The sequence below is a fragment of the Stegodyphus dumicola genome, chromosome 2, assembly GCF_044657685.1.
Source record: "Stegodyphus dumicola isolate Sdum_Otavi_A_Nest chromosome 2, ASM4465768v1".
NCBI lineage: Eukaryota > Metazoa > Arthropoda > Arachnida > Araneae > Eresidae > Stegodyphus > Stegodyphus dumicola.
In genome coordinates, this window is record NC_140769.1 from 203,000,861 (window position 1) to 203,028,710 (window position 27,850).

The window sequence follows — 27,850 nt, forward strand, 5'->3', positions numbered from 1 at the left end:
AAAGACCAATACATCTAGGAAACCTGTTACAAGTCCAGACCAGATCGCAGCGGGACGCTGATTCTACCTAAGAAGGAAGAAATATAGGAAAAATTGTTCCTTTCGACCGAGCACATCGTGGCTCAATGGATAAGATGGATTCGGAAACTGAAGTTGCCGAATTCGAGACACATCAAAGACACACTAAAAAACTGGTTAATTTGTTTCCTTCATGTTTCATATATTAGAGAATTTTCTCCATTTTCTAAACTTTTACTGTTAAAATGTTCCAGCTCGTTTATTAGGAGTGTATAAGTGGTTACTCATTCAGTTCGAACAATAAAGAGTTACGTACTAGCCTCTTCATTTCTACGATCACTTCATCTACGCGACAATGGATCTAGATATAATCAAAAGTAAACTTATGTAAAAAACCTTATTCTAATAAGGAATTAACAACGTTTTACCAGATATATAAATCATTACATTAAAATATGTTTTATTAATTAAAATCACATTGCAAGTACTTTGGACACATTATAAATTCAATATATCTGAAACAATACCTACTAAATAGGTCATTAAAATAAAAAGGACAAACAAAACCATTGATCTTTATTAACCTTTTAACTGTCATGCCCGAGATGTGTTCGAAAATGTCACGCCCGAGTATTTCTCGGGGTAATTTTTTTTTTTTAAGTGCTTCGTATTGTCATACCCGAATATATATCGGGAGATGTTTATTTCGGCTACATTTGGTTTTTCCAATAAAAAAATTTGACAATTTGTGTACCCAAATCATCAAAATAACTTGACAGTTAAAGGGTTAATTATCAAAGGGTCATCATTGTGAAATAATGCAGTAAATTTAGACATATCATTAAAATGAAATTATACTGAATGACCTACAAAGTTGGTGGCCAGTGGCAGTTAACTCACAGATTACCGTTAGGCAGCAGTGGAATAAGTTTAGATGGATTGTTAAAATAACATTAAAGTAGAGACAGCACTGCTCATCAAAGTAGTTGGTCACAATGACATATGGGTTGATTGTCATTAGTGTCCAACTTGTCATCAGAGTGAAGTTGTAAATTTTGATGATGCTGTAAATTTTGATAGATTTTTAAAACAAAATTAACCACACTTTGTCCCTCAAGAAAATTTGCACATTGATAACCTAGAGAATGCTGATCACTGTGTTGGGGGCAGGACGATCTATAATTCCCCAGTTTGTGGCAGTTCAGTAAATTTAGGTAGATCATTAAAACAAAATTAAACCAAAAGACATTGAAGACTGTGATCAATGATAACCTATTGGATGACAGTCATTGGTGCACAGTAGTTCAATGTTTTGTAGGCTGGCAGAACCTGCCAGAGCAAATGGATGACAAATGCATGGCAATGTAATGTAACATAATGAAATACTCGAAAAAATTAAGAAAAATTCTACTAAGGATATTTTAAACTTCAAAACTCAGGTAAAATTTCGGTTTAATTTACATATTAAGTTAATATTGTAAACATAAAAAACTTTTAAGAAAAGAATGAAATACCTACTTAAGCATTTTAACCATTTTCAACATAAGTTTAAATTTACATTAAAATATGCTAAAAAGGATAAAATATTATAGTTGAAAAAATAATTAGGAATAAAAATTACAGAAATTAACACTTTTTGTCTATATAAAAACATAATGGCAAATTTCCCATTAGTTATACATCCTGAAAAATTTTTGCTATTAATATTTGCAAGTTGAAAAGAAACCTGTCAAATGACTCCCTTTTTCAGATGTAATAACTCAAGTTATCAAACGAAGCTCAGTTAAATTGATTAAATCTGATAATTTACTTAGCAAACATAATACTATAAAGATAGTTAAATTTTTAATAAATAAATTTAATTTAATCTGAAACAGGTAAAGTTAAATTTAAAATATGAAATATGCACTAATACATAAATATGACATAATTAATAATGTACAGACTATAGTAAAATAAACAAATATTTTTATATTATTTTTTCCATGCATGTAAACAAATAAATCTTAACATTACCCAGCAGCAATAATATGTATAGCAATGAAAAACAAAACAAAATAAATAAAAAAAAATCAGGAATAATATTTTTGCTCCTTTATCAGGGATATAACTAATGGAAAAGTACCAGTATAATAATTTAAATGATGAGCAATGGCATAATTTTTTTCATTAAACTATAAAATAATTTGTAAATTTCCAAAGTGTTCTAAATATGCAGTTTTTCTGTTTGTAGATGCACAGTTTCTCTTTTTACCAATGATTTGAAATTTTTTGTTGAAATATGTTTTTAAAACTGGTACTGTTGAAAGTTGTTTCTGCTTCAAACACTCAGGAGGTCTTGCAGTTCCATAATTTAATACTATGTATGGTTTACGCCTAACAACAGGGTTTCCTCTGAAAGACGAAACTTTGTCACTTCTCTTTTTTTTAATTATTTTTACTTTTGTAGCAGAAACTTGAACCACACCAAGGCTTTCTTGAGGATCAGTGTCTGTTGAAATCTGCGATTTTGTAGCATAAGATGTTTTAGCATTATTATTAATTTTTTCTTTTTCAAAAGTATGTTCTTGAATCTGCTTTACATGTTCCATTTCATTTACCAGAAAAATATTATTATTAAATAATCTCAAAGAAGATTTTGAAGTGTTTTTAACTTGTATAACTGTTAGACAAGCAGCTAAAGAATCACCAAAATACTCAATAAAAGCCATAAACAAAGAATATGGTAAAACAATATCACCACCTTCCTTTAGTTCAACACTTTCTTTTATGTATACAGTTTTAGCTAATGGATCACTAACTTCAGTTACACAGGCAGGTAACTTATAATCATTTGCTAGGCAATGTCTGATTAATAATTTACATGCTAAAAGTAACTGTCCATGCACCATATAAGCATCATGCCTTACGTGCTTTTCAGACGATGCTAATCCATTGCTTAAATGTTTGCAGTATGATAAAAAATATGCGGGTAAAGTTTTTGCTATTGAATAAATACCCAAAGAAATAAGAGCCACAATAGCACCATAGTGAGAGTAAAAAGGTTCATTAATATCCCTTAATATGCTTTCTAATTTTGAAATTACCTTAAAGTAGAGTTTGTTCTTAGACTTACCAATATCTTGCTTCAGTATATTGGACAGAAAACAAGCAGTCATATCTTGAATTACAAAGTGATTATTGAAGCCAAGAGATGTAGCTAGAGGCCTAGTAATGCAACTAAGTACAGAGGTAAGAAGGTTGTCTAAAAATGATTCATGAAAAAGGTATAAGGCAGGATTTTTCAGAAGGGAATTTGTAACTTTCATAAATTTCGGCAATAGTAAAATATCATCACCCATTTTTCTAATTCCTGTGGTCAGAAAATGCATAAAATATGGAACTAGTGGCAATATATTGGGATTATTTTTTAAGTCACTTATTGCAAAAGAACTTATTTCATCATCATTATCTAAAATAGCCTTCACAATCAAGTCAAAATAATTTCTAAGATCCAAAGAAATTGTAGTTTCTTTAGAACCACACATGTTTAACCATTTACCATGATAGTATACTGGTGGTTCCTTTTCTTTAAATTCCTCAATCTCTTCTGCAAATATTTTCAGATCTATAATATTGCTTGCAAAGTCATAAAAACCGTCACTATATATCAAATCTGGGCTCGTAATAGAGAAAGCTTTTTTAAAATCTGAAGCAAGAAGTTTATGTCTACGACCATGTCTCATAAACTGGATTGCTGACGTAGCTACATCTCGTAATGCATAATTTGTATCTTCCAACAAAACTTCAGCAACACCACTATGTAACTCATCATCTTCTAATTTTGCTGCACATGAGTTAATGATTTTCTCTGGCAGCTGAACATATGCTATTATAGCCTTCTTATCTGTTTCTTCTATTTTAACTTCCTTATCTGCTTCTTCTAATTTAGCTTTCTTATCTATTTCTTCTATTACAAGTTCCTTATCTGTTTCTTCTATTACAGCTTCCTTATCTCTTTCTTTTATTATAGATTCCTTCTCTATTTCTTCTATTACAGCTTCTTTATCTGTTTCTTCTATAGAAGCATTTACCACCTCAGTAGTTTCCATTCTGAAAGAGAACAAATTCAATAAAATGAAATGAAAGTATAATATAAATTAATATAGATAATAAAAAAAATACTACACATTGTAAATGCTTTCAAATTACAAATGTATCACCCATAAAAATAATGTCAGCAAATACACAAAAATAAAAGTAACTAAATTGATATAAATTAAATACAAACATTAATAAACTGAAAACCTAAAAATTTACTCACTACATTAAAAGGCCTCAATATTTAATACATAAATGAGAAAAACCATAGTAATATGTTCCTTATTTTTAAATTTTAACAGTTTGTATGGCAGTAAAATTAAATATACTGTATTTACTCAAACTTTCTTTTCTCTTATGTATTTTTATCTTCTAGATTTTTCAAAATAACTTTCAGCAATTTTTGGATTTTTTTATGTTATAGAATTTTTTTCAAAATATTTTTAACAGAAATTTCATAAAGTGTGTCATTTTATTTTAGTTCTTAGATTACTAAAATAACTAAACTAAAGCTTGACATACATAAAGCTTGACAATCTGGAAAAATTCCAGATAGATGAGCATATAAAAAATGCAATTCATGGTAGAAAAACCAAATGAATGAAATAAACTTCTGGTGTAAAATTAATAATAATAAAATAATTTTTTTTGTCAACTTGAACATCAAATGCCTACATTAAAATTAAGCAAGATTAAAAGAATAAAACAGTATTTCAGACATAAAAGACAGCACATTTCATAAGCTTTAACTATATGGAAGTAAAAAATCATGTTTGATTATTAAACCCCATCAACCATGAAAATTAGCTTCCTTGTTGTCAAATATGCACCAATCATTTCCTCAGAAGTTCAAAAATACAGACCATCCTTTACTTAGCTAATCAACATACACAAGAACAATGATTTTCTGAACTGCCACATCGAAATAAATTGAAAAGAAAGATACTTTTTACTCCAAGTAATGCATTTAAAGAAATTATCACTAAACCTTCCACAACTGCATACTCTTTTAATAATTTTATTCTGCTGAAACTTTTCAATGAAAATTACGAATATCATCTAAATTATGATCATGGTGACACTAAATAAGGAAAACGAAATAGAAATGTAGAAGGGTGGTGCTTTTAAATTTTTGCAGTTTATTCTAAAATACAATCTCCAAAACAAAGTTTCAAATATTTTAATACAGAGTGGTTATAAAATAACTTTCTCTGTTTGAAGGCATCTTCAGCCAAAACTAAGTAATGGAATGAAATCAAATTTCATGTACACATCCTGGAAGGCATTGGGAGATGAATTCTGCAAAGAATTTTTTTAAAAAATTTTAATAGTAATGGTAATGTTTGGTGATTTTTTTTTTTTTTTAATTTATTTATCTCCTCATGCCCTCTACAGTCTGAATATGAAATTTAGTTTCCTTTCGCTCATTAGTTTTAGCTGTAAGTGCCTTCAAACAGGGAAAATTATTTCATAATCATCCTGTCCCACAGCGAACTTTTCTCACAACTGCTGTAAATACTGTTAACTCTAAGAACAGTTTTTGAAATAAAAATCATTTGAGATGTATTTAAGAACTACAAATGTTTAGTCTATATTTAAGATACCTTTCTCTACAGCTGCATAACAGCCAACTGGAGTAATCACATAGACCTATACAATGCCATCGATGATCTTGCTAACAAAAACAAACAAAATGATAATATAATTTTATAATGCTGAAATTAAAGTTTTTCTTCAAAAATAAATAGAGCTTTAAGTTATTGCCCTGCATGTCATTTTCACATTTTTTAGTTATTTGTTTGTATAACAAGAGTTGTGGCAAATTCAAGGACTGCCCCAGATGGTAAAAGCTCTACCTACATCACTGATCCCAGCTTGTGTGAATAAGATCTACACATTATGTAATGATAATTTTTAGCTTTTTGGCATTATTTATGGATAATTCCAGTAATAACAGAATTTTCTGCATTGAAATTTTGTGATATTTAACATTAAAAGACTTAATTCTGTCCAGACTCATATGGCTGTAAATAAATTGTTTGATATGAAAACAGAAATTCTGACATTAGATTAAACTTCAGTATATACAAGGTGTGACACAAAAAAACGCAACTAAGTGAAAAGAAGGGGCATTGGCAATAGCTTTTTTGGTGACATCATTCCCCACACCTCCTCTATCCATGGGGCCAGTTTTGACTTAACTGAATGCACCAGTTGGGAGTACTGCATCTTTGAGTGAACATGTGCAACTGCATTCTGATGGAAAAAATGTCTTGTGTAAAAAACCGAACAGCGAATCAACATCAAGTTTCTTGTGAAACTTATGAAATCAGTCACGGAAACATTTCAAATGTTAACTTAGGCTTATGGAGATGAAACCTTCTCTTGTGCATGAGTATTTGAATCAAATAAGCGGTTTTCAGGGGCAAGAGACAAAGCACATATTTCAAAATCAAAATTCAAGGCAATGTTAATTGTCTTCTTCGACATTAATGGAATTGTAATGATTGAGTGGGTTCCCAGTGGTCAGACTGTTAATCAACACTACTAAATTGAAGTACTAAAAAGATTTCGTGAAAAAATTAGGTAAAAAGGCCCCAGTTGTGGAGTGATGGATGGCTGTTGCACCAGGACAATGCACCTGCTCACACAGCCGTATCTGTCAAACAGTTTATTACCAGCAAAAACATTACTGTGATGGGGCATCCCCCTTATTAACCTGATTTGGCACTTTTTTTTATTTCCTAAAGTTAAATCTTGCTTAAAGGAAAACCATTTTACCTTAGTGGAAGAGGTTCAGGCAAAAACACAGAATCTCCTGAAAGGCCTTCCAAAAACCTCGTTCCAGAACTGTTACCAGCAATGGCAGCACCTAATGAAGAAGTGTGTGAATGCTGAAGGGGACTACTTTGAAGGTGATAATGTCACCAAGAACTGATTCTGTGAGTACAATGATTTATTGAACAGTCTCGTTTTTCTTTTTGTGTCACACCTCATACATAAAATTGTATCCATTAAATTACTTCCTTCAGTTTCTATAGGGTCATCTGAAAGGTTCTGGGGTTTTTCAAATCAAAAAGCATTTTCTTCTAACTATTTTATTACTGCTGTTAAGGAATGACCTTGATTGAAGCAGATGTATGGTCTTTTCTGCTCATGTTGCATAATTCTAGCATGTACTGCATAATTTTTGCTTCAAGACCGTTACAAATGCAGAACCTAAAAGTTCATTTTCCTCACATTATGCATTTTTATTTTTAAAAAGGAAAAAATACTAGTCAAACTGCTTGTAAAATGTGTACTATGTGTGGAAAAAGTGCTGTTTCTGATGAAACAGTTCAAAGGTGATTCTGAGAAGTTGAAGCATAAATATTTCAGTCCTGAAGCTGATTTCCATTCAAGATGCCCATCCTCTGTAAATGAAGGTTTATTAAAAGAAGTATCACTGAAAATTCATGATGTACTGTTCAGGAAATATTAAACCGACTAAATATTCAGTTATATAGTTTGGAACTAAATTTACATTTTGACCTCTTACTACACTATGTATATTGCATATATATATGGTAACCGGCAACAGGTTGTGTTGATGTCTGCATGTAAGTTATTAGTACATTTGTTGAGGCTGCATAAAACTTACTACATTTTTTTTAACTCAGTACATACTTATTATAAATTATGAGAAGCTCTATTACAACATCTGACAGCATGGGAAACTTAGCACAATTAATGCAGGTAAGATTACTGTCCTCATTATGTGAGGATCTTGCTAATGGAGAGTCTCTCTAGTCGAAAGCTCCAGTGTTTTCTATAGTGTTGTTCCGGTGGAAACAATCTGTGGTGTTTCCACCGGAACACTGTGGTGGAATACATCTGCAGACAGATCTTTTCCTTAATTTTTCAGTTGTATTTTACATTCTCTGATTCATTATATCTAGAATGATATCAGAGGAAACACAAGATCATTGGTTCGTCAGTCTTCCTGAAATCATGAGGCCTTTGATGACAGACACAGTGCAGAATGCTAAAATTTCTTGACACTGGTCATGAAGTCATGTCTCTTGTACAGTCAATTGGAATGAATTATTATATCTGCGATGTCAGATCACGTCATTTGACACATCATAACAGCTTGAGAACAGTGACCTGTGGGGACAGCACACACGATTTTCTCATCTCTGTGTGGTTCGTTGCCTATTCTCCCTCCACTATTATTGTAATGCTACAGAAAAATCAGGGAAATGCACATGTCTGCCCAAATGAGTTTGACAAATACTGGGTTTGGTGTGATGGGTTGATATAGGTTTCAAAGTATCAGGAGAGCAAGTATCCATGTTGGTACTCAACAGAAATGCTGGTTTCCGAAAATTTTTTTCCATAAATGTATAATTTGAACGACTTTTCCACAACATTTGAGATCTTTTAAAGGGCCATCATATGTTGGCTGTAGTGGCTATTGTACTTCATCACGTCATACAAATACATGCGAACACGTTTTTAAATCTTTGTGAATAAACACTGCTTTTGCTGTATTGTGATCCAGTTGGTTTTGGTTTAAGCTGCAGCATGCAACTTTAAAGTTGTTTGATGTATTCAACAGGATCAATTTCGATAGTTGATGTGTCAAAAAAAAAAAATCGCCCATGAGTTTAGTTGTAGTTTCATACTCAAGTTCAGTGGGAGTGCAACCAATGGTTTCTATGAGAGCTGTTCTCAACCCAAATAGCACAGAACTTCTGTCTATTTTAGGGTGCCGTGACACATTAATGAAGATTCTGAAGGATGGTGAAATTACTCAATCAAGCCATTGCTTTGAGGATCATAAGCAGTTGTGCATATTCACTGTATGGCTAGAAGTTTAGTTAGAGCCTTACATAAACAAGACTCGAATTGGCGTCCTTCATCCATTGAAATAATAGCTGGCACACCAAAGCCAGGTGATCCAGTTTGCATAGAAGGCCTCTGCTACTGTTGTAGCTTGAATATTGATGATGGGGATAGTTTCTGTCCATCTGTAAACCTATCGATAGCAGTTAGACAATATGTGAATCTACTGGAAGGTGGAAATGGGCCAATAAGATATATATGAATATGTTGAAATTGCACAGAAGTTTCATTAAATGATTGTGAAAGGACTGAAGTGTGTTTGTGTATTTTAGGTTTCTGACACGAAATACACAGTTGGCCAGTTCGCGACATCTTTGTTGATATTTGGCCACACACTACAAACTAATTTTGACGTTGTTCGAATAGCTAGATCAGCTAAATTACATATGCAATTAAAACAATTTTTGTTATGCCTTGGGAATATAAGGTCTTGCTATGCCAGTAGATATATCAAAATAAAATTCTATTTTTGAATTTGGGAGATTATTTTTTTTTATTTGTACAAGAACTGTTAAGTATTTCTTTTAACCCTCTGTGTATGGACGGTCACAGCGATTTCCACAGGATACAAAATCCGTCTCATAATACGAGTCGTGTGAAAATAGCATGCATAAGTTTATTTCTCTTAGCTTCAATATAGATACTGCTTTTTCTCTGTGTATGCTGAGAATATTGTAATATTCATATTTCAAGTTTGTTTTGTGCCTAGCTGGCGCTACAAGTTTATATCATAGTAAGGGAGTACTTCACAACCGAACACGATTCGCTGTTGCTTCTTTGGTTATAGAATGATAAGAAAATTGTAAATATGCTTAGTTCTTTTCATGATGTATCATCTGTATCAGTTTATTAAGTGTCGGCAAAAGAAAACTAAAGCTTTATGATATATGACTATCCCACATTTTAAGAGCAGAATATGCTTGCTCAAGCTTGGCCATGTAATTCACTGCTGGGGTTAAAATAACTAAAGACTGTCTTTTTTGAAATGACTCGTTACTGGAAATGGATACAATAATGTTACAAGAAATAAATCATGGGGACAGCCATACTAACAATGAAAGAGGGCTATATCCCAACAAAGTAATTCTTTGGGACTATGAAGAATTATATACTATGAATAATTTGAAAATATATTGCCCCTAAATGGGAATTTTAAATGCAGAAGTTGAAGAAAAGCACCCAGAACTCGCCAATCTTTGAAATATTGTCTTCAATCATGTCAATGGTCAGTCCCACGGTTGAAATGCTTTGTTCACAGTCTTTATTTACTAGACATGGTTCTCTCCAGTTTTCACATAATTAGGTCATTTCAGAAGGTTGAGAAGCTTTGTTCACAGTCTTTATTTACTAGACCTGGTCCTCTCCAATTTTCACATAATTAGGTCATTTCAGAATTCTCTGAATGATATGCATTTCACTTCTTTGGAGACTGTCAACAGCACATCAAAAACTTCTTTATGAATAAATCTAATGAATTTTTAAAAAAGGAATTTTCCAGCTGCTGGAGATATGGCAAAAAGTTACAGAATAAAATGGTGCTTATGCTATTCAATGAAATTTTCTTATATTTTTATATTGCTTCATTTGTATTTATCATAAAAAAAGCAACATAATTTTCTGGATGACCCAATAAATTAGATTTCAGTTCTTTATAACTTGCTTGGAAAAAATTGTACATTTTCTTAAATGATCTTTTAAATGAGATCTTAAAAATTATACAGTACAAAGTCTGAAATCCAGATGCCCAATATCCGGAATGATCTAAAATCCGGACCTCAAAACCACCACCAACGTTTTTCGCTTAGGCTTTACGCATGCGCATTTGATCCCCCAATCTGCACATAATAAAACATCTGGACAGTCCCGATTCTTAATTTCATTTCGACACTAAATGAAATAGCTTGTTGAAGAAACAATCATTATTGAATAAATTTGTACGATCAATAATCTAGCTCATCTCAAAACGAAACATTCCACATGGATACATCGTTGATCTGACACCAACTTGGCAAATCATTATTTATTATACTTTCCCTTCATCACTGCATGTTTATCAACACATGACAACTTGAGTAATGAGTCATGTAGCAGTGCCTAAACATTTTTTTTTTTTTTTTTTTTTTTTAATGTTAGCAATTGAATAATAAAGGAGTATGGTAACCTTTTACGTTGACATTACACTTTGCATACAGATTTAAGTTAAATGCGCTAAAAAATGTAAACGAAGAAAAATTTAACAAAAATTTCTTTCCATATGCTAAAAATAGATTTTCTTGATGATACTCATAGACCCAAAGATTACATTTAGGGCTATTTAAATTTAGAATAACTGATTTGTTATTCACATAAACCAGGAACCAGTGCCAGGGCTCGTATGGCTGCACCAGGTCGAGAATTTAGGACCCACAGAGACTGCATCAGGTGGTAAGATATCTAGCATCTGCCCTCAATAAGGCTTAAGTATATGTGGGACTTTATTTATTCCTTTAGAACTCTGATAAGCCTTAAGCATGTGCAAGAAAAAGACATAAGTATAATAAATAACTAAACTAATACAATTTGGGCTTATTTGTCTCAGTGTGCAATAGAAGCAAGATAAAATTTAATGGAACAACTTGTCATAATATAGACAGAAGCAAGATAAAATTTAATGGAACAATTTGTCATAGTATAGTATAGCCAAGCTCATGATGCATAGCAAATATGTACAGTGAACGATAGCTAAATTTAAAGATGATAGCCGTGAATTTAAAAGGTTTTTGAATATCGCAAAACAAAGGTGAAATTTTCCAAATAACGAATTTTGTAAAGAAATGTGGAGAAATGGTAATAAATGAAGAAGATATAAAAAAAAAATTTTATTCTGATAACAGCGCCTATCAATCATCAGTCAATGAATGAATGGCGAAATCTGTAGTATGGCTCTAGATCTAGAAAATATCGCTACCGATGGTGAAGAAAGTAACAGAGAAGTTACTGAAAAAGAAAAAATTTTGATTGACAAGCTAGCCGGAATTCTCAACACAGCAGTTACAGGACTTCAACACTGTAACTAAATGAGAGATTATATGTGTCTATAAAATTAAAGAGAAAGTATTAACACAAAAAACGAAGAAACTTACATTGAAATAAATGTTTAATAAGGTAAACAAATAAATATTAAGCTTTTTTTTTTGTAAATTTTGATACCATTTAGATTATAAATACATCATTATTTCATAAATCATGATTTCAAATCTTTAATTTTATAATTTCTATATTCCATCTCACTAGATTTAAACTGATGATCCAATATCCGGAAAAATCCTAAATCTGGAATCACCGAAGTCCTGCCAAGTCCCGATTTCGGACTTTTTACTGTATTATTCATAAATTTGAAGATTAATGGAATGTAAAGTATTTTGATATATTGCTGTTATGCTTTTACTTCATAAGCTATGCTAAAAAACAACACTATAGTATTGTTGAAACAAATAATCACTAAAAGCATTTTCAGGTTGCACCTTTGGAAACATTTCACAGCATATATACTCATATATTCAACTATGTCTAATACATTGTTCAGTTAATATTCTTTCAGTGGATTCCACAACAGCACTTGTTGAAAATTTATCAAAAATAAATTTAATTTGTTCTTTGCAGCTTAATATTTTTCTTTGAAGTTTAAATGCATAAAAGTATTTTTTTGGGCAAAAAACAATGAATCAAGGAGGAAATCCCTTGATTTTCTCTAAAAATTATTTTGTTTGAATATGCATTTTACTGTGTCATTACCAACTTATAGCAATGTATTAATTATAAAATACACTGCAAGCTTTATTGAAGACAGCTTCATTTTTCTTCTCCTCTCTATATCTTTAAGCAATTAAAGCAATATAAAAGAAAAAGTGATACTAAAATATGAGCTCAACTGCCTTTGCATAATTTGCTGGTTTTTTACAGATGGAAAAGAGTGATAAATTACAATTGCAAAAAATTAAGATACTCCTCATTATTCCCACCCTTAATCCCTTAACTGCTAAGGAAATCTGCGATTTGCTCGCCAGTGCCACCACTTTTCACTTAACTGCATAATGATGCGATGCATTTAGGTAAAAGCAGAGGCCCATTTACAGTCAAATATTCAAAATTAAAATGCAAAGCATAATAAAAAAATAATGGTTAGTACTTGTATGATATATTCTGAAATATGATTGAACACATAATCCAACATCACATTCAGCACATTGATAGCAGCATTCACAGCAAATTTTTTTTCTTGGAGCAAATTGTGCATTTACTCGCAGCACTTTTCTTCAAAGATGTTGTTGGTACTAAGTCTAGAAAGTGTCCACCAGTAAATTGCAAAAAGCTATCACACTGTAACTTTTGTCTTTTGACAGATTGTTGGAACAGTAACGCAAAATTTTTTAAAACTATGCTGAACTAAATTCCTGCGGAAATTGTTATTGTCAATGCTTTGGAGTTGTTTAACAGCAGACAATTAACAAAACTGAAAACACAAGAAACATCCATGATAAAATACTTCTTTTTCTTTTCCATGGTTCTCTGGACACGAAATGCAGGCACTCAGCATCACAGACAATTTAGCACTGTGCCTACTATAGTTAGATCTCTCTGTGTATACAGAATTGCACAAATTTTAATCCATGACATAAAACTTCATGGAATGTGGATTCTTGCATTTTCTAATGGTTGGGCAAGCACTACCTTTCTGAAGAAATGCATCACTTTCTTTTTCCTCTACAAGCAAACTCTACAATTACAATTTCTTATTACAATTGCTCACAAGAGAAAAAAAAAAAAAAAAAAAAAATGCAGTCTCAAAGCACGAAAAACAAACAGTAATGGCAATAAAATGTGAAGATCCAAAATGCCACTTATTTGCTGAAGGTAGAAACCGTACACACATGCATATAGTTCGACCGCCTCATCCACAACCATGAGCGCAAACACGCATGCGCCATTCGGACCAATTATTCTCAAAATAGGGTGGAAGGGTGGGGACTTTCTTTCCCTCCAGCATAGCTCTCTCCGGAGAAGAGAAGACCTTTCACGTCCCAGCAAGTAATACCGCCCCTTTTGGACGAGTCTATGTGTTTTGGCAGAATGCCAACTAGGGTTGCTCTTGAGACAGTTGAACTAAACCTGCATTGCCAGGTAAATGCATTTTGTCAATGTTGCCTATTTGGCTATCTTGAGTTGCTTGGAGAATTTCTTTCAGAGTTGTGCAGATAATCAGAAATTACCAAAAATATTTATTATATAAATATATAGTTTAAGTATTTATGCCAAAAATTAATTGATAAAGTTACTTGCAAGGAGATTTTACTTTTATTTTGGTAGGAATTTTGTGATGATCAGCACAAATTTTTAATTGGTTGCAAATGATTTTGAATCAATTAAGAGTACATTCAAAGCATTATTCTCTTTGGTGATTTTTACAAAGTACAGATTAGGCGTTTTTTACAAAATTAGCAAGAGAATGAAACCCAAATGCTATCTTTATTAACTTTCAGGCTACTACTAGAGCACTTTCTTCTGAGAGCTAAAAATTCTATTTATGACTATCAGGCCATTTTTGACTTTCTTTTGGAAAATGTACGATGCATTATTTTATAACAGCCATTGTGGCATTATTAAAAACAACCTGGTTGGCCGAAGTTGTTCCAATCATATTCTTTCATTGATTTTCCTACTGCTAGGATACTTATTAAGTCTAACATCAATGTATATCAGCAAAATTTCATTAGAAAAATAGATAAGGAAAAGTCCAGAGTATTTATTGAGGACTCCAGTTTCTCATAATGTAACCAGACCTGTGAACTTGGCAAATTTTCATCTCTGAACTGGGTATGACTTTTTAAAAAACAATCTCTATAAGTCTGGCTGCCTCACCAATATATCATTATGTGGCTTGCCTGACATGACTAGTGGGCTACATTATATTTGTTCTGATCTTAATGATACTGCAAATAATAATGACAGCAATACTGTAGAACCTTTTGCTGGTATCTAGACTTTACTGAGCATCCAAACAAAGATTAATGCATCAAAAACTTAGGTTCAGCATAGCACTGAAACAAAAAATATCCTAATATAAATACCAACTAAACGAAGTTAACTGATATATGGAAATAAACAATAGTGTTAAGAACAGAAAACATATAAAGCATGTTTCTTGCTTAATAAAAAGTTTATAATAAATGATGCTATGGTTAATCTTTATTTGAGATCAAAAACAACATGGCCTTTGGTGAATTATGGATACTTATTTGAGGACTTTGTATTCATAATAAATAAAATATACTCAATAATGATGATTGATAATATGTTAATATCTGAAAGTTAATAAAATCATAACAGCATTCATTTATAGGTAATAAATATGATGGCAAGATATATATGAAGTGCAAAAAGGAGCAATACATTCCAGATATACTAACTTGTTTCAAAACTAACAACTAACTGTGGTCAATAATATCCAAAGATTAGTGACATTTACCAATACAAGTCAATATCTTACCATAACTGAAGATTAATTTTGGGGTGCTACTTTGGTAGACGGTTGCACGGATTTTTGGCGATTTACGTTGGCGCGATTTTTACAATCGTCAGCCATCTTGAAAAACGCTGTTTTTACACATAGTAAAGTATTCGAAACTTAAAAAAAAAAAAATAAAAATAAATATCGTTAAAAGTAATGGATTAATTTTTTGTTGAAAACGTCGTTTTTTAAGATGGCAGGCAAGTGTAAATAAATACATTTACTATGAGTATAAAATACTAAAGTAAGGCTATTATTACTTTCATATAGCAAAAAAGAGAATAAAAACACAGCTATAAAAACATTGTGCCAATGTTTAATTAGATTAAAATATTACTGAAATTGAATATCGAATTAAAAACCATCCTCCTAACATTTAAAAGAATTAGAATATTATTAAATTCAAATACTTTAAAATACGTTATATAAAATATAATTAACATTAAAATATATGTGACAATAATTATCTCAGCAATTTTTTAAAATAGTGTATTAATTTTTTTAACAAAAATTGAAGTATACAATTATAAAATAAAAGAAAAATATGTACTTACATTTTTTGAGTAATTTAACCTCTTGTTTATTGATCAGTACCACAAAAAAAAAAAATCGAAATCATAATTGAATCGCTCTTTTAACCATCTTCATCTGTTATCCACATATCTCGCACTTTAGTGAAGAAGCAATTAGCGAGGTTTCCTCCAAAAATTTTAAATAAATTTCCTCTGATGCTATTAACAATTTATAAATAAATCTTTGATTAGGAAAGAGAGGTTGGCTAAATAAGGTCTCAAAGGGCAATTTTTTTATTCCAATACGAATAATTCTTGGTAATTACCAATAACAACATTCATCTTCGAAACGGAGATATCCATTCCATTTGAAATCTGACGAATTCGAAGAGATGAATAATAAAATTTTAAAATGGCGCGGTAATGCACAAATATTCAGTAACCAATCAGGGTCATCACACATAGAATTAAAATTATTTAAATAATCATTCATAATAAAATAATTTTTAAAACAAATGCAAAATTTAATTGTATTTTAATATTTAACAGCCATAAATAATGTTTAAAACATTAGATTAAATTTATAGATATTAATAAAACCAATTACTTTTTAAGTAAGGTGACGCCATTGATTACATCACCCACAACATAAAATTATATAAAATATTATAAACAACAAAATTTTTATTTCAAATAAGAATGTAAAATTAAATTGATTTTTAATATTTAGAAGGCATAAATAATATTTAAAACACAGAAATTATGCATAATAAAATGCTATTTTTTTAATACAATGACAACAAAGTATTGGTTACCATAAATAACTTATCCAGCAATGGGTTTACCATAAGTTGTATTACTCGCCAAAAGAAAAATCACCAAAATCCGTGCAACTGTCTACCAAAGTAGCACCAATTTTGGTTAAGCCTATAACTTAAGATTAATGAAAACAGCAATGAATTTTATTTGCAGCAAACTATAAATTCATTTCTAGTAGCCAAATAATTGAATCACATGCATGCATTATAAAAATAAAAAGTAATAACAATAAACCTTGTTCTAAGACAGCTAGCTACATATTTTATGCTCTTAAAGGAGAAATTAAAAAATAAACAATTTGCTTTCTAAATAATGAAACCAATAAATTAAAAACTAATTTCATACTATTTTTACACTTAGGACATTTGTACATATTCACAATCAAACCATAATTCATGCATCCTTCTATCACACGCTTTCGTCCTTACCTTGCAACCGAATCAAATAAGTAAAATCCACACGTTCAACTCTTTTAACACCAGCCATTTTGCTCACACAATCCACAAGAAGCACAGTGAAATGACGAAACTGACTGACTGACTGTTCCTGTATTTCCGGAATACCGCATAGAGTGCAGTGTGTCCGGCTCTATAAAATAATGTCGCAAGGGCGTATCATGTGGTACAGTCTGGTCGTAGTATCCCCGAAGGGAGCTAGGCAGGTAGGAAAGAAAGGGAATCGATACATCGCTTGGTCAGAAATAATCCGATCATGAACAGCAAGGCGTGTGGAGTAGTGTCATAAAAATTTTGAAATCACAAGGGAAAAGAAACATGATGCAGAAAACAATTAATTTAGGTATACAAACAGAAATCTAAAATGCTAAATAAACATATGTACAGCTATATACAAATATACAATAAGATATCACCACAGTCCTTGTTCAGAATGACATAATCAAAGGTACTAAATCACGAAAATTCAAAAAGCTCGCTTAAATACGACACCGATAAAACTGTAACCTTAAACCCTATTTATTTTTATGATGCCAAGAGGTTACCAGATTTGGCGCGATTTCGCTACATTTGGCGACTGTACCATAATCTCCAGTCTAGCCATGATGAGATTTTAATTTTTAGTAGCTGTGATATACAGGTTTAATGAAGAAATGGCTAGCTTTTGATTAATTTTAAGCAAATAATAAGCTTTTAGCTTTTCACCAATAAAATTTTAATTTGAATAAAAATGCAACATAAATTATTAATCTGTGATATTTAAATGATGAGCTTTTGAATTAATGATAAATATCTGTTACAGATTATTTGTGCAGGATGTTACTTGTTATGTTTAACTTGGAAAGATGATATCACTGCACATGTTGGGAAATGCTGTAAAAATCAATTACCAAAACTAATCTGTTTACGTAATATGATTCTTATTTTGAAATGTTTAAGATCACACTGAATCAAATAATATTGAGAGAAATCATATTTATGTCGGTTTGCAGTGCTTTAAAGATCGATTTCAAAATGCAGTAAATTTTAAGTTCTATTGATGTTGAAAGATGATAAAAATATTCAAAATCTATTCAATAGTTATGTACATTAATTGGAAGATAATTAAATATTGAAAATGTGTTGTAATGAGATGAAAACATTATAGGATCATTCGAAAACAAGGTATGATGTAATTCATGTAGTTTCGAATGCAAAAGTCACACAGTGAAGAAGAGGGGCATAAATCCTGTAATATTTATCAATAACATTTCAAATATTTTTAAAACTTACGGATATTTATTAAGAAAAAAATTCAATTATTTTCGTTGCACTTCATCCATCACCTTTCTTCACGAAGGTTTCAAGAAAGATAAAAACTAGTAATTTTTATTTGTTATGGTCAGAAAACCATTTCTAGTATCAACAGTTCGATTGTCAACTTTCACTCGGTTTCATAAGACAGAAAATTAAAAATTTTAAACTATCCACTTTAACGAAGAAACTTAAATTATAACGTATATTCCAGTATTACACTAGTGTCCAAAAGATTAAAGATGATATTTTTATTACTCAAAATATAGGGATCTCTTTCTTAAGCATATTTTTTTTGTAATTATTACGTATTTGCATCATTCTATCTAATTTAATTAGGAAAGTGAAGTACTTATCATTGTCACAGAAGCCTCAGTTATTCCTTTCCTTTCCTACAGTTTCTGGATATTCCTCCATCACATGATTCTAATAACCGTGTATTCAGCTAAAAGACTTCAGTACAAATTAAAAATTTCTAGCAGATTTAGTCATCTGACAGCGAGTGATGTAAATGATATGTACATATCCTCAAAAGCAAATATATGCGATAAATGAGTAAACATTAGTGGAAATGACTGTTTTAGAACCGCTGTTGACGTATACGTCAGAATAAGAATACCAAAGTTTTATCTTTCCTTTCATATTAAGAAACTATTTTAATAACAATTTGTTTTAGAATTGAGAGAAAATCAGCTATTAGTTTTCTGGTAAGATAATTTTTAGTTTAATTCTAAAATAATTAAACGGATAAAATTTGGTGCATCATTTATAAATAGTTCTTGAAGCATTTAATAATATTGTTACTAAAACAGGCTTTTATTACCTATATCGTTGCAGCATTCGTTCTACTTTTTGCGTTATGAAACGTAAGGGATCGGTTTGAGTTTATAGTGCGTTTATCATCAACCTTAAATATTCCATTTTTCTGCGTATTACTTCTGTCTTTCAGTGAATCTCTGCATGATTTAAATAGTAATTTGCAATTTAAGTGTGGAATTACCTAAAGTTTGTTATAATCAGTCATCATTAAATTATTTGTTTGTTAGATATTTATTTAAAATCAGAATTTAACAGTTATTCTAAAAATATATATATATATATATATTTATATACAACTAGTATTTGATCGAAATTAAATCATGTAATATAAATAGTGATTTATGATTAATGCTGAATAGATTTAGTGGGGTAGATCGCTGAATTTTTTATAATTTCATCGCAAAATTCACTTTCATATTTTGAACCTAGATGATGTTAATAACTATATCACATTAATATGATGGTTAAAAGAAAGGCTATACATGTGTTTATGAATGTCTTCAGCATTTAAAGAACTGATAAATGTCAGACTACAAATGAAGTTTTCTCAGTTTTGAAGCTTTCGTTACTTTAATTCTTCCTTTTTTTGTCCATTCATTATTTGTAGTTGTAACATAGGTGGGAATTTTATAGTATAATAGCCAAATGGCCAACAGAATGTCGTTTTTCAATTAACTTTTAATTTTTTTTAAGTGAGAAGATATTTATTTATTGTTAATGACATGTTTTGAAAAAAATTGCATATATTGTTAATAATAAACATAAAATTGTTATTTTTAATTTGTTTATTAAATTAGTAATATCTCTTTAATAAAATATTGAAATTTTGAAGTATCATTAAATGGTGAGAGTAGATTGAAGGGTCTCTCTTGTATTATCATGAAGTTGTTTTATTTATCGCCAAGTTGTTTCATTTTCGCCAAGTTGTTGTTTCATTTATGGTAACTTGAATAGTTGAATGTTATGGAAATCCTATTATGATATAATCGCTGCAGTAAATTTTGAATGGCAGGAAAAAGGGCTAATCTTTGGAATATGGTAACAGGTAGTTTGGCGACATTTTGGTAAGGCGATAAAGGTTACCAGCTAGGACTTTAGCAGTGTACATGAATAAAGTCAAGAGTGTGCGCAATGCCATTTTTGTGCAATTCTGGGATGTTTTTTTAAGTGAAAATAGATCGGCGTGTACATGGATACCGTGTATGTGCAATTCTTAAAAAGGCGACAAGCAGTTTGCGATTCTGCACTTTCTCTCAATTTCACACCTAATCTTCGTCATGATTAAGCACTTTTGTTCCATAAAAGTTCAAGCATAAGCGTAATTCGGCTAGCAGATTGTTGGAAAAAAAATGTTGAGTTAAAAAAAAAAAAAAAAAAAGAAACATGCCTTTACTTCGTGAAAACAAAATGGCGTTCAGACAAAAACCAGCAGGTTTCTGTAGCAGGGTTGGTGGCCAAAAAATCGCCAAGTTACCATAATCCAAAGATTAACCGGAAAAAGATTTGTAAGGGCTTGTGGTGTGTGTTGGTTATGAAGTACAGTATAAAGTTCGAAATCCAGACATCCATTATCCGGAATGATCTAAAATCTGGACCTCAAAACAATCAATGTTTTCTCATAGGCTTTATGCATGCACATTTGATTCCCCCCTTCAGTTAATGAAATCCTCAGTTAACTCCAATCAGTTAATGAATGGCAAAATCTGTAGTATGGTATTAGATGCAGAAAATACCGCTACCAATAGTGAAGAAAGTGACAAAGAAGTTACTGAAAACGAGAAAATTTCGATTGACAAGTTAGTCGGAATTCTCGAAATAGCAGTTACAGGACTTCAACAATGCAACTGAACAAGAGATTATGACTGTCTACAAGAGACAGTATTAGCACCAAAAATGAAGCAACTTACATTGAAAGAAATGTTGGTTGATCTTTGAATTATCGTAACTTGGCGATTTTGGTTGATCTTTACAATATGGTAACTGGTAGTTTGGCGACATTTTGGAGGCGATAAAGATTACTACTTGGCACTTTGGTAATAATGTGAGCGGTACTCAGTTCCGATTACGCATTATTTTGTGTGAGGGAAATGAGAGATCATGGGATATGTCATGTGATATTAATGGACGAATTACGGTTCTTTAATCCGAAAAGGGGGGAAATCGGGAAATTTTGTATTTGGCTTTATTCTGTGTTGTGTGAAACAGTGTTCGTGAATTTTTGGATCCCATGGCCGTAACTAAAGTGAATTCGAAATGGGTATTTATATATGTATTAATTTAATGTATGTGCTCATTTATATTTTAAGTAGTGTTTTTGAATTTAATTATATTTTAATTAAATGATAGTTATTTTGTGAATTTTATGTTTGTAGGAATTTGGTATACGTTTTAGTTGAAGTAAACGTGCATGGAAATAATTTAAATATCTGACAATAAGTATTTGTAATGGTTGCGGTATGAATTCGTTGGTGACGTGTATAATGTAATAGATGATTTAGAGGTAAAAGGTTTTGGATATTTTATTTATTTTATATGTGGAAATGTTCATTACTTTTTCACGATCAGGTAATTTCATATATGTTCTTTTTACCGGGTTTAAAGATTGAGAAAATTGTCACGTATTTTCGTGAAATTTTTCTAATTTATGAGAAAAAAGCAGTGTACATGGATATAGTGAAGGGTGTGCGCAATGCCATTTTTGTGCAATTCTGGGATGTTTTTTTAAGTAAAAATAAGTCGGCGTGTACATAGTTTAGTGATATTTTAATTAAATGATAGTTATTTTGTGAATTTTATGTTTGTAGGAATTTGGTATACGTTTAAGTTGAAGTAAACATGCATGGAAATAATTTAAATATTTGATACTAAGTATTTGTAATGCTTGCGGTATGAATTCGTTGGTGCTATTAGTTTGGAACATTTCCACATATAAAATAAATAAAATATCCAAAAACTTTTACCTCTAAATCATCTATTATATTATAAAATCTATTACATTATAAAAGACATGTTTCTTTTCTTTTTATTTACTGTACACTTTTTCCAACAATCTAATAGCCGAATTACACTCATGTTAGAAATTTTATGTAACAAAACTGCTTAATCATGACAAATATTAACTGCAAAATTGGGGAAAAGTGCACAATCGCAAACTCCTTGCACGTTTTTAGAATAGCACATACACATAAACCATTTACACATCGACTTATTTTTACTTAAAAAAAAATCCCAGAATTGCACAAAAATGGCATTGCACACACTCTTCACTTTATCCATCTACACTGATATTTTCTCATAAATTACAAAAATTTGCAGGAAAATTTTCTTAATCTTTAAACTCGGTAAAAAGCACATATATGAAATTACCTGATCGCGAAAAAGTATATACCCTTTCAAGAATGAACATTTCCACGTATAAAATAAATAAAGTATCCGAAGGCTTTTACCTCTTAATTATCTATTGTATTATAAACGTCACCAACGAATTTATACGCAAACATTAAAAATAGTTAGTGTCAAATATTTAAATTATTTCCATACACGTTTACTTCAACTAAAACGTATACCAAATTCCTACAAACATAAAACTCACAAAATAACTATCATTTAATTAAAATATCACTAAACCATGTACACGTCGACTTATTTTTACTTAAAAAAAATCCCAGAATTGCACAAAAATGACATTGCGCACACTCTTCACTATATCCATGTACACTGCTTTTTTGTCATAAATTAAAAAAATTTCACGAATATGCATGAAACTTTTGTGAATCTATAAATCCAGTAAAAAGAACATATATGAAATTACTTGATCACAAAAAGTATATACTCTTTCCAAAGATGAACATTTCCACATATAAAATAAATAAAATATCCAAAAACTTTTACCTCTAAATTATTCATTATATTATAAACGTCACCAACGAATTCATACCGCAAACATTACAAATGGTTACAAATACTTAGTGTCAAATATTTAAATTGCTTCCATGCACGTTTACTTCAACTGAAACGTATACCAAATTCCTACAAACATAAAATTCACAAAATAACTATCATTTAATTAAAATATCACTAAACCATGTACACGTTGACTTATTTTTACTTACAAAAAATCCCAGAATTGCAAAAAATGGCATTGCGCACACTTTTCACTATATCCATGTACACTGCTTTTTTCTCATAAATTAGAAAAATTTCACGAAAATGCATGAAAATACTCAACGTATTCTACTCAAACGTATTCCAAAATACTACAAACATATAACTCGCAAAAACGCGATCATTAAATTAAAATATAATTAAAAAACACTACTTAAGATATAAATAAGCACATACATTAAATTAATAAAAATTAGATTACAATCCTAATTACTTTAAACTAAATCATTGCTAATAACAATTTTCCAATAATACCATATTAATTTATTTACTCCTTACATTTAGAACAATGCATAAAAATAATATCCTCAAATGATTAAAAATACTAACTTACCTAATCTTCAGAATCTTCATTACGTGGCACGCACACTTCCACTATTTCACACAACACACAATGAAGCTTAATATAAAATAATATAGTACAATCAAAAGTCGTTAATTCGGACACCCATAATCCGGAATGATCTATAATCCGGACCTCAAAGCTACAAACTTTCTGCGCATGCGTCGCATTCACGCAGGCGTTTACGAGTGCGCGTAAGACCTTTATGGCTGCGAATATGTTTTTGCGCATGCGCGTTTAATGTGTAACGGACGGTATAATCTAAGCAAAAATTATTTAATTCAGTTAATGTTGCAGATTGCGTTGTTCCTTAATGTTCGAATTGGATCCGGCTTTTTATTTTTTGCGGACTGTTAGAGCAGTTTCATAAAAGTAAGCTTGAACTTTCGATTATGTCAAATAGAATTTCCGATATATATTTACTAATATGTAATTTGTATCTACAAAGCGAAAGTATGTTTTGAAATCCGAAATCTGTTTATCAATTTCATGCCACGGATTGGAAGTTGATCTGTCAGCACTATCCTTATCTTCAGGGCAGATGTTTTTATTTTATTTGGCTTATAATTCCTTATTAAGTGTAGTATTTCATCTCGATGTACTCCGTCTTTGATGTGATTTAAATCAAGTTCCTCGTCATTATAATTCGCTTCCGATAGTGAAGAAAGTGACCCACAGGTTATTGAAAACGAAAACATTTCGATTGACAAATTAGTCGGTATTCTCAACACAGCAATTATAGGACTTGAACAGCAGAACTTTGTAACTAAACTCTGTAAATTATGTCTGTTTAATAGAATTAAAGAGAAAGTATTATCACATGAAACGAAGCAACTTACATTGAAAAAAATGTTTAATAAAGTAAACAAATAAATATTAAGCTTTTTCTTTTTGTAAATTTTGATATCCTTTAGATCATGATTGTTCTTTATTTCATAAATTACGGTTTCATATTTTTAATTTTGTAATTTCTGCATGCCATCTTACCAGATTTAAAGTGATGATCTATAATCCGGAATCGCCGAAGTCCCGACGAGTCCGGATTAACGACTTTTCACTGTACTACAGTTTTCCAAATTCCCCCCCTTTTCCGATTAAAGAACTGTAATTCGTCCATTAATGTCACATGACATATCTCATGATCTCATATTCGAAAGATCAGCCGAAATGTTTAATAAGACAAACAAATAAATATTAAACTTTTTTTTTTTTTTTTTGTAAATTTTGATGCCCTTTTAGATCATAAATACTTTTCATTATTTCATAAATCATGATTTCATATTTTTAATTTTATAATTTCTGCATGCTATCTTACTAGATCTAAACTGATGATCTAATATCTGGAAAAATCCCAAATCTGGAATCGCCGAAGTCCCGATGAGTTCGGATTTCGGACTTTGTACTGTACATTGCTTGTTTTGAGCTTTAGATGTTAGAATGGCTGAATTTTGTAAGATTAATTTGAATTTCTGTATGATTTGGAATGAAAGGGGAAAAGTGCATTAACTGACTGGTGTGTAAATGAAGGTTTACTTAGTAGCCATTATAAATGTCCTGTTTGTTTGAGGGAAATGCGTATGGTAGAACGCCAAAGGATATTGACCCTACGGAGGATATTTTTTACTCTTATTTTTGTGAATTTATGTGGTGATGCCTATATGCGGATTCTAGTTCAGATAATTTTAGGAAGCTTTTGGATGTTGTTAAGGAATTTTGTGTGTTCCAGTTTGAAGAACTCAGAAATTTCTAAATAAAATAAGCGGATATTTGCTTTGTGTAGCGCTTAGATGCATAAAATGAATTTCGTTTTTTATGTTATTTTATTATTTGGTTTAAAATGTAGTTTATTGAGATTTTGTAGTTTTTCGACTCTACTGTAAAATTAGGTACTCCTTTGACTTGAGTAAAAATAGATCAATGTGTACATGGAAAAAGCCAAGAGAGTGTGCAATGTCAAGTTTTGTGCAATTCTCTGATAATTTTTTAAGTGAAAATAGGTCGATGTGTACATGGATACCAAGTTTATGCAATTCTTTGACTTGTTATTTTGTCTTCATGTAGCGGCAATTTTTATGCCAAAAATTGCTGCTACACAAAGCCAAAATAACAAGTCAAAGAACTGCACAAACTCAGTATCCATGTACCACCAAAAATCACCATTTTTTGCCAAGGGGCACCTGTAAATAAAAATATATTGTATACCGATTAAATATGTATAAAATGCTCTATCAATTAAATAAAAAAAAATGAAGGGGGGGGGGAAGTATTCAGTTTGTGATAAAAACTAAAATAATCTTTTTTAAACCATTGAATTAGCTTTAAAATAAGATACTGAGTGGAAGTTTCATACTGCAGACTATGTCAGTTTGTTAAGCTTCATTTTAAAAGTTTTTAAAATCAATGTTAAAATTTTTAAAAGAAATACAAAATAGCAATAAATATATTTTGCCAGTTGTTTATTACATGCTGTTTTTTTAAAGTGCTGGTGTATTTTGAAGATTTTTTTCTGTAATACAAAATTTTAATATTCTGCAGTACAATTTGTTGAATTTTTCTGCATAAAAATGAGGAAAAATTTGCTTATATTAAAAATATTGACAGATATTTCTCGTTCAGTGGTTTTAAATACAGTAGAACCTCTATTAATTGGGTTTCTGTTCATTGGGAAAATGCAGTAACATTGTAAAGGGTACATAAAAAATCAATAACAAATTCTGTTATCAGTAATTGGCCGCTCTTATTAGTATTGGGTCATTTAAAGACCTTCTTATCATGCATTGTCATGAAAGACATGATTACATGGATTAAAAACGAAAGCATCTGACTGACAACGAATTTATAGGCATGTTTTAGAGGATAAAATGATGTGAAGACATTGCTTGCAGTAATGGTTCAAAATGGATAAATGTAGAAATGAATCAAATTTTCTTGTTTTTGGTGATGAAAATATCATTTGTGCCTTTTGATCTAGAGAACAATGAAAGTGATACTGAGGATGACAATGAAATGAACAGGGGAAAATTAGCCTTGCTGAAAGTTTAAGAAAAATCTTTAATAAGAATAATGGATTTTTTTCCCAAAATAATGGTAATAATATCTTATAAAAATGAATCTGAGAAGCTTAACAGAATTTCACAATTTACTTAAATTTTGATGGAATTTTTTTTATTCCAATTTTTCTTGAGAATTTTCAAGATAAAATAGAATTTTGTATGGATTATTTATTTAATAGAATGCAGAAAATTTAGTTTGCTAATAAAACAGTTTGTTAAAATGTTAATAGTAATGCATGCATTTAAAACTGATTTCATGTATCTATTATAATATATGAACTTAGTTTTAGAATTTTCAAATAAACAATTTCAGAAAATCGTGTCAAAAGTAGAATTACAGTGATTTAAAACTTAGTCTATATTAACAGAGTTTTCAATTATCTGAGGTAGCTATTCTCCTAGTTACCTCAGGTAATTGACTGTACATCAATAACTGTGCCCTTTTTTTCTCCTCTTTTTAATCCTAAATAATATTATAAAATTCAGTTTTAATTTGTTTTAGTTGAATAATTTAGGTGTATCGGGTAACTGAAGAGTTTTAAATTTTAACTCTTTGCTGATGCTTCAGTGGTGACATTGTAATAAAAGCAGATAATTCTGTTGTTGCTACTGTAATGATTTGGATCAGCCTCTAAAAATAACATTTTTTACATGTAAGGAAGATATTTTGGCATATGTTTATTGCAATCCGTCTGGTGTCAGAGCTGGTTGTTTCTTCTCATCATGCCATTGTCAACATATTCTGTACCCTAAAATGGAAGGAAATAGCGGATTATGAAAAAACGGAAGTGAATTTAATGAAATTGTATGTAATTAATTTATATATCACATACAATAAAATTGTGAAGAAAAGTCAAATC

At 30.6% G+C, this 27,850-nt stretch overlaps 2 protein-coding genes across 5 annotated transcripts in view; one reads left to right on the plus strand and one right to left on the minus strand.

The window, feature by feature from the left end:
* Positions 1-452: 452 nt before the first annotated feature.
* Positions 453-18,862, minus strand: LOC118185885 (TAF6-like RNA polymerase II p300/CBP-associated factor-associated factor 65 kDa subunit 6L). 2 transcript variants are annotated; one of them, XM_085811645.1, is made up of 2 exons: positions 18,591-18,862; positions 453-4,110 (listed from the first exon to the last, which is right to left on the minus strand). In XM_085811645.1, the coding sequence occupies exon 2, from the start codon at positions 4,107-4,109 to the stop codon at positions 2,193-2,195; it is 1,917 nt and encodes a 638-aa protein (XP_085667771.1). In that variant the 5' UTR covers position 4,110; positions 18,591-18,862; the 3' UTR covers positions 453-2,192. The 2 variants fall into 2 exon arrangements, with proteins under 2 accessions (XP_085667771.1, XP_035211702.1); XM_035355811.2 differs by lacking the exon at positions 18,591-18,862 and adding an exon at positions 17,292-18,434.
* A 155-nt stretch (positions 18,863-19,017) lies between these two features.
* The window catches only part of LOC118185884 (NPC intracellular cholesterol transporter 1-like), a 149,474-nt gene continuing 140,641 nt past the window's right edge, over positions 19,018-27,850 (plus strand). For 2 of the 3 annotated variants that reach the window (XM_085811643.1, XM_035355806.2), the window contains exon 1: positions 19,019-19,318. The gene's annotated coding sequence lies outside the window, so the exon portion shown is untranslated. Of the gene's footprint in view, positions 19,319-27,850 lie in introns of all 3 variants that reach the window. The other variant, XM_085811644.1, reaches the window with a different exon arrangement.